The following is a 16,609-nucleotide window of genomic DNA, read 5'->3' as shown; positions in this document are numbered from 1 at the left end:
GCATATCCATGGAGGAACACACAGACCTTTACAGGCTGGACAATGGCATTCTGACTGCCATTAGGTATCAGGATGAAATCCTTTGACCCATTGTCAGACCCTACATTGGTGCAGTGGTCCTGGATTCCTTCTGGTGCACGACAATGCCTAGTCTCATGTGGTAAGACAACTCATGCAGTTCCTGGAGGATGAAGGAACTGATACCATTAGCTGGCCCCCACGCTCACCTGACCTGAATCCAATAGAACACCTTTGGAACATTATGTTTTGTTCCATCCAACACCATCAGGTTGCTCCTCAGACTGTCCAGGAGCTCAGCGATGCCCTGGTCCAGTTCTGGGCGGCGATACCCCAGGACACCATCTGTCGTCTCATTCAGAGCTTGTCCCGACATCGTCAGTCATGCATACAAGCACATGGAGGCCATACAAACTACTGAATACCATTTTGAGTTGGTGCCAAGGAATTTCAGCAAGATGGACTAGCCTGCCACATAAGTTTTTCACTTTGATTTTGGGGTGTCTTGAATTTAGCCCTCCTGGGAAGTTGATAATTTTCATTTCCATCAAACAATGTGGCATCTTTTCATTCCTAACACATTATCCAGTCCATATCAATGTAAATATCCAGTTTGTTTTTTCCCCGTATTGAAATATGATGTATTTTCAAAGTGTTCCTTTAATTTGTTTGAGCAGTGTGTATATAGATAGATAGATAGATAGATACATGAGCAACAATATTAAGCCCATATGCTTAATATTGTGTAGGTTGCTGTTGTGATGTCAGAATAGCTCTTAAAGACAGAGCTATACACATGGAACTCCTGAGGGTGCCCTGTGGTGTTGAGATGTTGGCACAAGTACTTGTGGGTTGTGGGCTGCAGCCTCTGTGTGTCAGACTGGTTGTAGGGAATTGTCCTTCTAGAAAAGGCTGCTGCAGTCTGGTAATATTATTAGGGTACTTAGAGTGTGGCCATGGCGACCCACGTAATGTGGCCATTTTGAATGCCTCGCCACAAAACAGGAAATGCTGTCTAACTCGCCTGTACATGCTCCAAACTACTTGAAACTTTACATGTGTGATCAGAGTCCGGCCCCAATCACATCCATAGGTTGATATACACTCAGAGTCATAGCGCCACCTGGCGGCCATTTTGAATGTCTCGCCACAAAACAGGAAGTGCTGTCTGTCTCAAATTTTACAAGTGTCATCAGAGTCCGGCCCTAATCACATCCATGTGACACCTGGTGGCCATTTTGGAATTATCGCCATGAAACAGGAAGTGCTGTGTACCTAGCCTGTATGTAGTCCAATCTGGCCGAAACTTTTCACTCTCAGTTTTAGCAGCACTTGGTGGACATGCATGGGCCTGCCAGGCCAGCCGGGCCACTCGGATGCGAGGACCCGACCAACGATGTTTGCAGCTGTAATTATTCTTTGTCAGCCTGGAAATTGGCCTTTTTGACCCCCTAAACATATATGAAAATGCGTGAAAATCGCCACACACATCAGGGACATCGAAAAATTTGATATTTTTGGGGAATGGCACACGTGCGTGCCAAATTGGCTCAACAGCACCCCCTAGAAAATTAAGAAAATTCAGCCCCCGGACAGGGTTTCACTTAGAGCCACGAAATTCGGTATGCATATCTAACTCATCAAGACACACAAAAAAGCCTCTTGGATCATTACCCATAATCCAACAGGAAGTCGGCCATTTTGAATTGGGAATCATATTTTGGACAATTTTGTGTCGATTTTGGACACTATTCAAAAGCTATAAACTCAAACAGCGTAACCCCGAGAGAGCTGAAATTTGGTCTGGATGTACTCCAGTCATGGGTGATCAAAAGTTATCAAAGCGCTCCGCAAAAGTCTGAGGGCGTGGAAATGGCGACCCACGGAATGCGGCCATTTTAAAATATGATTCATATTTTGTCATTTTTGGACATTTTCAATAATTATTAACTCAAGCAGTGTAACCCTTCGAGAGCTGAAATTTGGTCCGGATGAAAAACCATACATGGGTGATCAAAAGTTATCAAAATGGTCCACAACAGTCTGACGGTGTGACCATGGCAACCAGTGGAATGCAGCCATTTTCAATTTGATTCATATTTTGGACAAAGTTGTCATTTTTGACATTTTCAAACTCAAACACACTAACACCGAGAGAGCTGAAATTTGGCCAGGATGTACTCCAGTCATGGGTGATCAAAAGTTATCAAAACATTCCGCAAAAGCCTGAGGGCGTGGAAATGGCGACCCACGGAATGCGACCATTTTGAATGCCTCGTCACAAAACAGGAAGTGCTATCTAACTAGCCTGTACATGCTCCAAACTGCTTTAAACTTTACATGTGTGATCAGAGTCTGGTCCCAATCACATCCATAGCTCGATATGCGCTCAGAGTTATAGCACCACCTGGCGGCCATTTTGAATGCTTCGCCACGAAACAGGAAGTGCTGTCTAACTAGCCTGTACATGCTCCAATCTGTCTCAAATTTTACAAGTGTCATCAGAGTCTGGTCACAGTCACATACACAGGCCGATATACACTGACAGTCATAGTGCCACCTGGCGGCCATTTTGAATTCCTCGCCACGAAACAGGAAGTGCTGCCTAACTAGCCTGTACATGCTCCAATCTGTCTCAAATTTTACAAGTGTCATCAGAGTCTGGCTCTAATCATATCCGTGTGACACCTGGCAGCCATTTTGAATTTCTCGCCATGAAACAGGAAGTGTTGCGTAACTAGCCTGAACGTAGTCCAATATGGATGAAACTTTACACTCTCGGAGGTACCAGCACCTGGTGGACATGCGTGCGCCAGCCAGGCCAGCCAGGCCGCTCGGATGCGAGGACATGACCAACGCTGCTTGCAGCTTTAATTGCATTTTTTTTTCGACTTGAATGATTCACCGCTTTACTGTTTTCTCTCATTGGGAGCTAGATATCTTTTCTGTTTGGACTGTACAAAACATGACATATTAAGACATTACCTTGGTGTCCAAGAAGATTGAGCATTTTGGGAATTCTTACATTTTCCAATAATAAAATTTATTTTAAACACAACCTTAGATTTCTGACATCACAGTTGGTTAGGTTCTGGACCTTGAAAACACCAGAAAACTTGTCACATTATTTTGACAACCAATAGTATTTCTTGGCTGTCGTTGATGTGTTGTTCTGTTTTAATTTCTGTCTTTTGATCTTCTGCCTTCCTCCTAACTGCAGTTTCTAAAATGCTCTGGCTGATATCAGGTCTGTTTAGGCTGCAGTTTTCCTCTGAAATAAATCATATGTTTCCCTCTCTGACCTTTGGGTCTGCAGTTCTTGGCGTTCAGCTGCTGAAGTTCGTCCTGCTGATGAAGCTGGAGCTGCAGGATGCTACTGACACTCTGGAGGTCTTCCTGTGGAGAGACGCTGTGAGTTTCAGATCATATATAATGTTCCCAGTCATTCCAGATAAGATGAAATTTGCTCACATGAAGAATTACCCATTTCAAAATTCCATCCATCCATCTTTTTTCTATACAACACTTAATCCTCTGTGGGGTTGCAATGGCCTGGAGCCTATCACAGGTGACTTCGGACAAAGGTAGGGTTCATCCTGGACAGGTTCTATTTCACCATTGTGGGATCAAAGGTCTGACCCTCATCAAAACATGGAAAATTTAGAAACGCTTTACAACAAAACAACTTCTTACATGTAAAGTGACAAATATTTTCAACTTAAATTAGATTTCCACTGTATTTGTAGCTCAGTTAACAAACTGAAGCAGATTAGTGCAGTGACCGTGTGAACTCCACCGTATACATTTCAGATCTCATTGAGTTTCCATTAAAGTGACATTCAGATGACACTCAGCTGAATTTGAATCACCTGAGATCTGTTCAACTAATCAACCTATAGTCATTCTTCACCTGTTAGAAATATTTGATGTGTATCCAGTTTCCAGAAGAACATTGTTTACTAAGTCGTATGACCAAGTGGGAAACATTACATCAGAACTAAGTGAAAGTGTCAGAAGTCAGATTATTATTATTCTGAGCAAGGAGGAGCTTTTTCAGCATAAAACCATGGCTGGACTGAAGGCTTCTGAGAGGGCAATACATGGAGCTATATACTAATACACTGTGGATACTGGAGCAGTTGCATCCAGAGCAGGATCAGACAGACCAGTAGTGAGCACAGAAGATCAATACATCAAGCTGTGTTCACTGAGAGAAAAGACACTCTCTGTCTCTATTTACAACATCACAGATACAGAATTTACGAAACACAGGGCTCTAATCAGAAAAAGTTTTCTCCAAAGCAGGTTGTTTAGTTTTCATCTCAGATAGCTTCTCTAAACCTCCTCTCAAGAGGAAAGAGAGTTCAAAGTGGGGTGGGCTGAGACAAAACAGCATTTAACTGTAGATAATGGTTGGAAAGAACATTAAAGTCATGAAACGTTTTGCTACTTTGACATTGGACACCTGCAGTGAATCAGCTCCACCCTGACCAAAAGCCAAGCAGTTCTTTCATCCTTCAGAGACATGCCCCTTCCTCTGGTTTGCATCTTCGTAGAGAAGGATTCATATTGCAGGAGGATAATGAGCCCAAACACACCTCAAAACTTTTACTTGAAGACCAAAGAAGACCAAAAAAAAAAAAAAAGCTGACTGTCATTTACTTTCCTCCACAGTCCCATGACCTCAACCTCCACTAAACATTTACGGGGAGCTTGAAAACTGACAAAGTCAAACATTCCTGACATGACAAGAAGATTTATGGAACATTGGCACATTATTGTATCATTTTTTTGTGTTAAATTCAAAATGACACCAAACAGAAAATAATAATAATATCTTCACTAGTTATTTTAGACATTTGGACACCACTATACCTACACACGTGGACAAAATTGTTGGTACCCCTCAGTTAAAGAAGGAAAAACCCACAATTCTCACTGAAATCACTTGAAACTCACAAAAGTAACAATAAATAAAAATTTATTGAAAATTAAATAACCAAAAACAGCCATTACTTTTGAATTGTTGATTAACATAATTATTTAAAAAAACAAACTAATGAAACAGGCCTGGACAAAAATGATGGTACCTCGATAAAAGATTGAAAACTATTTGACCAGAGTGACATGATTAACTCAGGTGTGTCATTTAATTGACATCACAGGTGTTTCCAAACTCATAATCAGTCAGTCTGCCTATTTGAAGGAAGACAAGTAGTCACCCTGCTGTTTGGTGAAAAGGTGTGTACCACACTGAACATGGACAACAGAAAGCGAAGGAGAGAATTGTCCCAGGACATCCGAAAAAAAATTATAGACAAACGTCTTAAAGGTAAAGGCTATAAGACCATCTCTAAACAGCTTGAAGTTCCTGTGACAACAGTGGCTGATATTATTCAGAAGTTCAAGACCCACGGGACAGTAGCCAACCTCCCTTGACATGGCCGCAAGAGGAAAATTGATGACAAATTGAAGAGACGGATCGTTCAAATTGTATCCAAAGAGCCCAGAGCAACCTCCAAAGAAATTAAAGGTGAACTCCAAGGCCAAGGTACATCAGTGTCAGATCACACCATTCGTCGTTGTTTGAGCCAAAGTGGACTTCATGGGAGACGACCAAGGAGGACACCACTGCTGAAAAAAACTCATAAAAAAGCCAGACTGGAATTTGCAAAAATGCATGTTGACAAGCCACAAAGCTTCTGGGAGAATGTCCTTTGGACAGATGAGACCAAACTGGAGCTTTTTGGTAAGGCACATCAACTCTATGTTCATAGACTCAAAAACCAAGCATACGAAGAAAAGAACACTGTCCCTACGGTGAAACATGGAGGAGGCTCAGTAATGTTTTGGGGCTGCTTTGCTGCATCTGGCACAGGGTGTCTTGAAAGTGTGCAAGGTACGATGAAATCTGAAGACTATCAAGGCATTCTGGAGAGAAATGTGCTGCCTAGTGTCAGAAAGCTTGGTCTCAGTCGCAGGTCATGGGTCTTCCAACAGGACAACAATCCAAAACACACAGCCAAAAACACCCAAGAATGGCTGAGAGAAAAGCGTTGGACTATTCTAAAGTGGCCTTCTATGAGCCCAGATCTGAATCCCATTGAACATATGTGGAAGGAGCTGAAACATGCCATTTGGAGAAGACACCCATCAAACCTGAGACAACTGGAGCTGTTTGCTCATGAGGAGTGGGCCAAAATACCTGTTGACAGCTGCAGAACGCTCATTGACAAATACAGAAATCGTTTAATTGCAGTGATTGCCTCAAAAGGTTGTGCAACAAAATATTAAGTTATGGGTACCATCATTTTTGTCCAGCCCTATTTCATTAGTTTGTTTTTTTAAATAATTATGTTAATCAACAATTCAAAAGTAATGGCTGATTTTGATTATTTAATTTTCAATAAATTTTTATTTATTGTTACTTTTGTGAGTTTCAAGTGATTTCAGTGAGAATTGTGGGTTTTTCCTTCTTTAACTGAGGGGTACCAACAATTTTGTCCACGTGTGTACATTAAGTGTTAGTTTCTGTGTCAGTCTGCTACAGTGGCAGGATGTCTTTTATATGTTGTGTTTCCACGTGACTTGATTATTTTGTGTTATTGTCTCTGTATTGGTAATCCAACAAGCTTTGCCTCTGGGAACCAATAAAGTTATATAAATTGAAAGAAATAGATTTGCAGGTGAAACAAGAAAAGGAAACATAAAGACAAAAAGCATGACAAACATGTTCATGTGGATCCACCAGCCATTATCAACAGTGGAACAGGACAAGAACTTATTTACCACCTTCACAGACACAGTGGAGACGAGGCTTGCTTTGATCAGTGGAGCTGAGACACCAAGACACTGCAAACAAAGATACTTTCCACATCTGGCCCGAAGATGCAAGGTGTCAGATCAGCAGGAGAGCAGGAGACCAGGCGTTACAGGATTTCCCCACACAGACCCCACTCACTATCAGGACCAAATGGCCACCAATACACATTCTGACTGCTTCCTGAGCCATTGAAGGGGGAGCTCAGAACCTACATGACAACTTCAAAGACATTCCACTTACCGACAAGGAACTCTGAACTCCAATCAGAACCAATAAAGACAATCATCTCACAATTCTGAACTAAACTCATTTTAAATATACCCATTTCATAAAACAAATGAACTTTCCAATAACTACATGTCAACCTATATCTTGCCTTGTCTTTAATCCTGAGTTTTTTTTGTATTTGTATCAATGTCATAATTTCAACATGTCTGCCAGTCACATATGATCATGTTTGGTAACATTTAATCAGGTATCTGTCAGTAATGCTCCTAGATAAACCATGTTCACCAAATTTCAATATTTTTGAAAGTTACAGAAATTACCTGGAAATGTAACTCTGTGAGGGACATCTGAACATCAGTCCTCCCTGACGGAGGATGTACGAGACCCCTGCTGAGTTAATGATATGCGAAGGCCCACTTTAAAAGACCACATCTGAAAGTACCACTGGGAGTCTCTTTTCACCACCTGAGAGTCCATTAGGAGCCTGTTTTACCATTGGGAGTCGCTTTTCCCATGTAACATCAAGAGTCCACCCAGAGGAGTCTGTTTTACCACTTGGAGTCTCTTTTCCTACTTGGAGCCCCCTTTCACCATCACAGTCAAGAGTCCTCCTGCACCATTAGAATCCTCTGTTCGAACAAAGAACTTTCCTTCATCATCAGAGGCTTCCAACCCAAGAGTTCTCCAGACTCCGAGGCTCCACTCTGTCCACCGTTGTTCCAACCCACATCAACAAAGGCCGACCGGACCATCCACCAATGCAGCATCATCATCCTCATCCTCATCATCATCGTCATCACGGGCACGCAAGTACCTTTCAGTCAATGGAACTTGGTGCAACTTTCTCAAATTATCTTTACAAAGATAAAATTCAAAGGCTAACAATTTCGCCTACTGTCAAATTGATGACTGCTTTCAGGTGTGGTCTGTTTATCCCTTTTCCCTCAGAACATCATATTTCAAGTGTAATATTAATCCCAGTGTTACGTTGAAATGTTGTTCTCTTCCTTCCTTTTCCCATCCTTCACATCTCACCATCTCATTTGTTTTGTGTTGTTGTTGTTCATCTTAATGTGTGTTATTGTTGTTATTGTTTAGTTTAGCTTAATAAATATACACAAATATAAGTTCAGTGCCTCAATTGTTTTGTTCACATTTTGGTCCCTAACTACTATAGATTCCAGCTACCTCAATTTTATACATAACCTCTCAAGCTAAATAATTCATCTTACAATTCCTGAAGCTCTTCTTGACAGCGCAACCAGAAGTGTTTCATATACTAATTATTATATTTGTGTAATCTAAATACTTCGCTGGTCGAAAATCAGGTCGACTGTATAATAATTCTGTATAAAACCCTTAACCCCATTTGAGCAAACATTAACCCTGCATTAATATTGGTGGAGAAACATTATTATAATCTTACAGTTATAATTGGTGGAGAAAACCCTTACAAATATATATCAAGAAATCCTACATTCATGAGTGTAAATTGGTGAATTAATCACTTGATTTTCTCTGTTTTCAGGATTTCCTGTTATTCTTTGTCCTGTAGAATAGTAAAATATTATTTTGGGGTGTTTTGGACTGTTGAGTTGATGAAACAGGCTTTTTAAAAGACATCTGTATAAAAATGTAACAGCTATTTTCAGTATTTTCTGACAGTAAACAGAGCAAACAATTAATTAGTTAATTGAGAAAATGCTCCCTTCCATAACAAATCATATTTAGCTAAGTGTACAGACACAGACTTGTCAGTTTCATAGTTTGGCTAATTCACAGAATTAAAATAAATTAGTTCCAGCTGACGTAACGAGAAGCATAGTAACACAGGTAAACCTAATTTTATGGGGACAATTAGAGTAAGGAAAAAGTGAAGAAATCTATCAGAACATTTGTGGACAGGGAACTTAGAATAATGCTGACAAGCTGAACAGAGTGCAGACATCAAATAAGCTTATTACAGTAACAGTAAACTGGACATTGATTTTGGGTGTGAATAATAAACACTGACTGTGATTTTTTTTTCTGTTAACTTGGTTTGCATCTTACATCAGGAGTCGTTCTTCGGTGTATCTGCAGAGGATGCAGCAGCCAATCAGGAGGCTCAGAACAGCATCCGTCAAACCATGGAGTCCCTCTGTCCACCAGGAGGCAGCCTGGGTATGTCAGTGAGACACAAACACCTCAACAAATCTCTTCAAAGAGCTCTGTGCATACCAGAACATATCAAGAGAGATAAATTCATCAGTTCTGCTAATGGTTGGACACCCTTTTAGCTCAACAGCTTGAGGGAGTGACCCAAAAACAAGGGCTATAGTACTGACGCAGCGGTCATGGGTTCAAGTCCGACCCATGGCAATTTACTGTTTTTTTCCCACTGTGCACTATAATGCAAATATGCAAAAAGGCCAAAAAAAAATTTAAAAAAACAAAACAAAACAGTTTTGCTTGTGGTTATGAGACAACAGAACAAGAATGACTAAATTTTGGAATGCCTGAAACACAAATGGTCAGTGATAGCAGGTCAAGCCTATCATTAATTTATTTAGTATTCTGGTTTATTTCCACCTGCTGTATTTCTTATTAATGTAGCTATTGTGCGTCTCTATGACTCGCGCTAATTTTGGACTATTTCTGTCTTAGAGATTCAGTGGAACAAGAAGTTGTTCAAAAAAGATATGTCAAAAAATGGGAGCTTCCTACATCAAGTGCAAGATGAGACTTAGATGATCTAGGCAGATGGATAACAAGATGTCCTGAATGACTGTGTACCTCTAGAAACTGTTGCTGTGGATGGTGAGACAGTTAATAACACTTTTAGAAAATGTCCATGTGTTCATGGACGAGAGGAGTCCCCACTGTGGAACTACAGCTGGCCTGACTCAACAGAGGTACACCTTGGCTTTCAGTCTAACATTTAGTCTACACATTTCATACAACATTCGTATCTTCTTCCACTATTAGTGCGTTGTCATTTTCTAAATCCCCTGTACTGTGCGAAATAACAATCATGTTTCATGTGAAGATATGGATTGTGCAATAAGGCAGCCCTGCTTGGTTCTTTTGGTGAATTATCCATTTTAGTGATGGTACTGATCTCCCAGCATGGGATGCAAATATTCCATCAAGACAATCCCCCCATCACAATTTTGGGACACTGCATCCTGGACTTAGTACCACCCAAGATGACTGTCTTTGGTTTAAAGTAATACAAACAAGCCAGTCTGCTATTATAGACTGATAATGAGGTGCAGCCAAACCATTCTCCAGCACCGTGTTTGCACTAGAGAATGGTCTAGCTTTCCCAGGCTAGTTATAAAATAATGAATCTGCAACAATCTCTCTAATGTAGTTAGCCAAAGGTTCATTCCAGTCAGCTAAATCACAAACTTTTATTAGAAAACCTCACAAAACAGTCACCTAAGAATCATTGTTTTGGAAAAGTTGGAAGTAGGGAGCTCCCATTTTTTGCTTTGATATATTCGTCATTTCCTTGACTCTCCACAACAGAGGTGGACAGTACAAAATTAGCATGACCCACAACGCTATAATAACCCCATCAATAGGAAGTACACCAGGTTGGAAAAAAAGCAAGTAAAAATGGTGGACTGTTGACTCTCTTTACTTAGCTGAGTGGTTTTTGCCTTAATATGTTTTTTATAGTAGTTGAACAGGGCTGATTTCTGTATACCAACGCTACCTCGACACAACACAGATGATGCTCTCAAACACATAAATAAGGCAAGAATTTCAACCAGTTTGCATTTTTGACAAGTTAAAGAAGGTGACCTCATTAAGCTCAACGTCCAGCTTGAATCAACTCAACTGAAACCCACAAAGTCTGCCAGAAACTTGAGTGTCATGATCAGTGACTAATTAGCCTCCAAGGCTCATGTGGCCTCAGCTGCTCAGTCGTGTTGATTCACCCTGTACAACATCTGGAAGATCAGACCCTTCCTGTCTGAAGATGCAGCACAACTCCTGGTCCAGTAATACTGTATCAGACATCCACTACTGCAACTCCTTACTGGCAGGCTTTCTGCATGCATGGTCAAACCTCTGCAGATGATCCAGAATGCAGCAGCACATCTGGTTTTCAGCCACCCAAAAACACCATGTCACCAGACCGTTCAGATCGCTTCACTTACAGTTGCAGCTGCATAAAATTTTAAACTCTGACACCTGCATTCAAAACTGGAATGAAAACTGTTCCCTCCTACCTCAACTCTCTCATTCAGGTCTGCGCTCCCTCCCGCCCACTACACTTTGCCAACAAACCTGCCTGATACAGCCACCGCAACAGGGCTGGTCTATAGCTAGACTGTTCTCCTCTGCGGTTCTTCAGTGGTGGAACGAGTTACCAAACTCTGTTCGCTCTGCGGAATCTCTCTCAGTCTTTAAAAAAAAAAAGTCTAAAAACCCATGTCTTCACTGAACAACTTTGCACCTGACAGACTGCAAAAAAAATAAAAAATCCTATTACGTCCGCACTGCCTGTAGACACCAGGATCCTATTGTCACACTTGAACTTATTTTATGGCTCTTATTCAGACTGTTCTCCCCTGATGAGATGCTTGCTTGTGTTGTATCTACTCTCAGATGTACATTGCTTTGCGTCTGATCTATTTTAAGTTGTAGACTGTAGAAGCTGGTTGACATATAACATGCTATTTTATGATAATAAAGAAAAAAAATAAGTAAATCCTTCATAGAAGGTTTGTCCAAACTCTGACTGGTACTGTGTTACATTCAGCTCATTTATCAGACGCATAATTGTGAGTCTTTTGAACACAATGTAGCAAGATTTATTAGCAAGATACCTCTAATGTTCCGTTTTACGCGTTCTCAGTTTAACTACTGTATTTTGTTTTAGTCCTTCACTTCACAGACAGTGCAGGATGTTTGAAGTTGTTCTCAGGTTTGTAACTTTTGATCATTTGTTCGTCCTCAGACCAGCATCCGTGGCTCGACATGTGTCTGACGGCGTACCAAACGAAGGATGATGTGGGGCAGAATCAGACCTGCTACCATATCTGTCAGACCAACCTCATCAAACCCCGATCCACATAATCGAACCCCGACCCTTCCTGAACCACCTTCACCTCCAGGGTCAGAGACCACCAGTAACACTGCAGGATAAAACCAGTTTACACCAATGTGGTATTGATCATTTAGTTCCTTTCTTCGGTAGTTTCTTATTTGTGTTTATTGTGTAAATGACTATAAAAGTAAGACATGAAACAATCTTGAACAGTTCATTGTGTTAAATGACTCCTTCTAAATAAAAGACCAAACAGTATTGTTTGATAGATTGCTGATATTTTGCAACTGGACCTGCGTATGATTAACCACTGAATCCTCTCTGATACGGGACAGCTGTCATTCTCACCATCTACAGCAGATGGGCTATTTATGGGTTTAATGCACAATCTGATGCTTTTAAGCTCACATGGAGTAACTGAGCTCACTTTATTTGACTGTTGTTAAGTAGGATTTGTTTATTGTGTGTTCAGAGCAGTTTTATTGCCTCGTCAGCATTCAGTTTACAGATCGTCCCCCAGGAATGTGTGCGGTAACACTTTATAATAACTATACACTATTAAGCATTAGTTAAGCATTGGTTCAGCATAATTTAAGCATTAGTTAATCCTTAAATCCTCATGAACTCATCATGAATTCACCATTAGTAATACATTACAAAGCATTAGTAAAGACAGTTTTAAATGTTCAACTGACACATTATTAAGCATTAGTTAAACATTAGTAAAGTGCTTAATTCATTGTTAACTCATCATTTGTAACTAATTAGTTATACGTGCTTAATTAATCATGAATTCATGATCTGTATGGCATTTATTATGCATTACTAAGCACTTAATAAATCCGGTTAAAATGTTTTGTTGCTCATTAATAATCTCAGTTGTTAATACTTTATAAAGGGTTAGCAACTGTGTTAGTATATGATTTACAAACACATATTCATACTCAATGAATTTAAGGATTTAAGGATTAACTAATGCTTAAATTATGCTGAACCAATGCTTAACTAATGCTTAATAGTGTATAGTTATTATAAAGTGTTACCATGTGTGCTTGTGCCTGTTTGAGCTAAATAAAGGTGCTAAGTTAGGAAATCAAACCAACAATATTTTAAAATTATGATACAAAATCAAGAAATCAGTTCAGTGACAGAATTCAAGTATCTTGGGATTGTATTAGGCCCTCAACTTAAATGTAATCTCCACAAGAAAATTTCAAAAACAGTTATATATATATATATATATATATATATATCATGGTAGAGACTGCAATTTGGTAGAATTGGAGTTTCTACCAGTAGAGATTGCGATCGCAATCTCTACCAGTAGAAACTCCAATCCTACCAGTAGAGATTTGTCAGGGCTAAGGTTAGACTTTTAAGGTTAGGGTCAGGTGTCAGGGCAGGGGTTAGATTAAAAGGTCAGGGTCAGTTAAGGTTAGGGTCAGGGGTCAGGTCAGGGGTCAGATTTAAATTTCCATCTCCAGGGTTCTCGCCAGCGCATAACGGCCCGTTACACTGTCTAACGGGCCGTTACGCAGTCTTAACGGCCCATTATGCTCAGTTTAAAAGATTACGCTGTGATTAGGGCCGCTACGCCAGCGCATTTCAAAGATTGCACTGTTGTTATGAGAGTGTGTGGCTCCGTCATGAGAGTGGGAGAGAGAGCAGCGTGTGTGTGTGGGAGGGAGGGGGAGAGCGAGTTAGAGTGCCTGTATAACCAGAGTGGCGACAACTGGGGATTTGACGCCATTTTGTTTCCATTCACTCAATATGGGACGCGCAGCGCGAGGTGCACATTCACAAAAACTAGCCATTTGTGGATTGCTTACTGATTTCAAGACATGTTTTGGACAAAATATTTTACTGGCTTGTTTTGTCTGGATGTCCAAGGTTGGATTATGACCGTTTTTTGTGAAATATTTTCATCTGTGACTAGTTTTGAGCCTTCAAAGGTGAGTTGTGCTGTTTACGTTATTTGCTCTTTGTTGGACAATTGTGTTTATATTATCCGCTGTGGTAATCACATCTGAAAGTGGTTTATACCGGCGGATTCATGAGAATCTAAGCTTTCCATGGGTGTATAATATTCCTATCATCGAGTTTGCAGCTTCGGTCAATTTAGTAAAATACGTTTGCACATACGGGCCGCTGAAGTTTAACGGGGCCCGTATTTCATGCATCTCCATGCATGAAAATGGTCAAAGTCAAAATAACCACAATTGCCTAAAATCACAAAAAAAACTTCTGTCATTCACCCATACATCATAACATAAAAGTACATACATGGGACTAACCCGGCACAAAAACGATGATGAAGTCGGTTTCCATCCCACTCTCCGGACTTTATTTTCCCACAGTTTCCTTCTTTCACTATTACTGGGAAATCTAAACATGTGGAATCCCTTCTCCGATCGATTTGTGCACCCAAAGGCACAACAGCCCGTCATTTTTCAGGTATTTAGGAAGCGAAAAAGGACCTAGAATTACTCTCTGCGGTGTAAACAACGTTAACAGGCAAACCCGGCGTTCATGAATTGGAAACAAAATGGCGCCATAAATCACGTGACCAAAATTTTTTGGACCCATCATGTCGCCACTCTGGTTATACAGGCACTCTAGAGCGAGTGAGAGAGACGGGCAGTCGGTGCAGTCGGAGGAGGAGAGAAGGTGTGTAGTTGATGGGTAGGCGGTACTGTGCGGTTCAGCCACTGTTTATAGACAATAAAGGCTGCAGTGTTCTTCGATGCGGCTGGGCTCCTGTGTCTTTGCCTCTACGGCTGCTGAGGAAGTGAAGGGGGTTAACCCTGGGCTTCCTGACCACGGTCGGGGGCCGAACAGGAAGGGTTAACACTGTGATTAGGGCCGCTGCGCTGTTATTTTGACAGATAACGCCATGTGCGTTTGTTTTTATCAACTGGGTGCCTATCTAGGTTAATTTATGTCTCCCCACCTCAGCCGTACTTTCCTGTCGATTGACCCGTTCCCGTCTATTGCGCATGCGCGTTCCTGTCTATTGCGCGCGCGCAGGAGGATGTGCCGTTACGCTGAAAAAAAATCCTGGCGAGAACCCTGATCTCTACTGGTAGAGATTACAATCGCAAACTCTACTGGTAGACACTCCAATCGCAATCTCTACTGGTAGAGACTCCAATCGCAATCTCTACTGGTAGAAAATCTACCAAATCGCAGTCTCTACCCTGACATATATATATATTTTAGATAAGACAGTGGCATCACTGTCTTAGCAGCTTTTCTAAAAAATTGCGATAAAAGTTGCGATGTTTTAAGCTTATTTGTTGTGATGAAATTGCGGGAGACAGTGATAATTGCTAAAAAGCTGCATTTTTTTCCAGCTTGTAGAACATCTTTCAACACTGTAATTGAAAATATTTATTCCAAAATTAATTATTTAACGTTCCAACCCATTTCCACAAAAGCTGGCACACTATGGTGGGACGTTAGCAGCAGCCAGATACTGGTTTAATATGTCGTGACCTAACTATGCAGGGGCGACAGGAATTGTTGGGACTCAGAAACACTCCCACAATTTAATCAGTTGTTCCTTGTATCATTTCCGATACGTCCACAGTGGTAGATTTGTTGGAGTATCACAATGATGTGATCGTCAGCAAGCCGCTGAGGTAGCGTTCACCTGTTGCCATGGTTACCGTGCCGCTATCAGACGCCGTGCCGCTATCAGACGCCGTGCCGCTATGAATCCTTAACAAATCCGTGGATCCAAACTTTAAGCCGTATCACTGCCGAAGTCTAATCATTTGGTCCTTGTCATTTCTGACCGACCCTGAAAATTTCATTCCAGTCACTGAGTCCGTTTTTGAGTGATGTTGGTAACAGAGGAAGGATTCACACATGTTGATCGTCACATAACTCCGCCGTTTTCTTTGGTGAAATAATTAATCTAATTTACCTCATTCTTTCAGTGCTTTAAGGGATCCGGATGCAGTGGTTTCCATCATGGTGATTTTTCTGGTCTGTTGTCATTTCAGCCGTTCTAATATGTTTAGTGTTAAAAAAAAGTGTGTATCAGTGGGTTTTTTTGTATTCTACCACAATATTGCACGGTTGTAAAACAGTTTGGCTCCGCTTTGGTGAGGAACATCAGTGAATTAATTGTTTATCACGGTCTTCAGCAGTCATTTTTGTTGGTAAAAGAGAGACATTAGTATCGTACATGTCTGCGTCTTCAAACCAGTGAATTCGGTGACGTAAGTGCATTAGATTTGCGCTGGGAACTGCTATGATTGGTGGAACTCACGGGAGGCGGGCCAAAATTGCTGGAAAGTTGCGATGATTGGACAAAATTGCAAGGCCATGCAAAATTTGCGGAGATTGGTTGATTTCGAGTGAATTAGCGCGATCGCGAACATCGCTCATTCCTGGAGGGACTGTGTTTTCCTCCAACACAGAGGATATCCTCAAGAAGTGTATCCAGAGACAGCATCTTCTTAGGAAGCTAAGTTTGTTTGGGGTGAAAA

The 16,609-nt window shown here is 41.0% G+C and overlaps 1 protein-coding gene across 6 annotated transcripts in view; it reads left to right on the top strand.

Moving 5' to 3' along the window:
- Positions 1–12,371, top strand: part of pot1 (protection of telomeres 1 homolog) — a 132,653-nt gene extending 120,282 nt beyond the window's left edge. For all 6 annotated transcript variants that reach the window (XM_051951558.1, XM_051951559.1, XM_051951560.1 and 3 more), the window contains exons 18-20: positions 3,335–3,429; positions 9,127–9,232; positions 12,024–12,371. In XM_051951558.1, the coding sequence (XP_051807518.1) occupies positions 3,335–3,429; positions 9,127–9,232; positions 12,024–12,142 (320 nt within the window). In that variant the 3' untranslated portion in view covers positions 12,143–12,371. The remainder of the gene's footprint in view (positions 1–3,334; positions 3,430–9,126; positions 9,233–12,023) is intronic.
- The last annotated feature ends 4,238 nt before the right edge of the window (positions 12,372–16,609 follow it).

The sequence above is a fragment of the Acanthochromis polyacanthus genome, chromosome 8 (genome assembly GCF_021347895.1).
Source record: "Acanthochromis polyacanthus isolate Apoly-LR-REF ecotype Palm Island chromosome 8, KAUST_Apoly_ChrSc, whole genome shotgun sequence".
Classification (NCBI taxonomy): Eukaryota; Metazoa; Chordata; class Actinopteri; family Pomacentridae; genus Acanthochromis; species Acanthochromis polyacanthus.
This window is presented reverse-complemented; position numbering and strand designations above follow the sequence as displayed.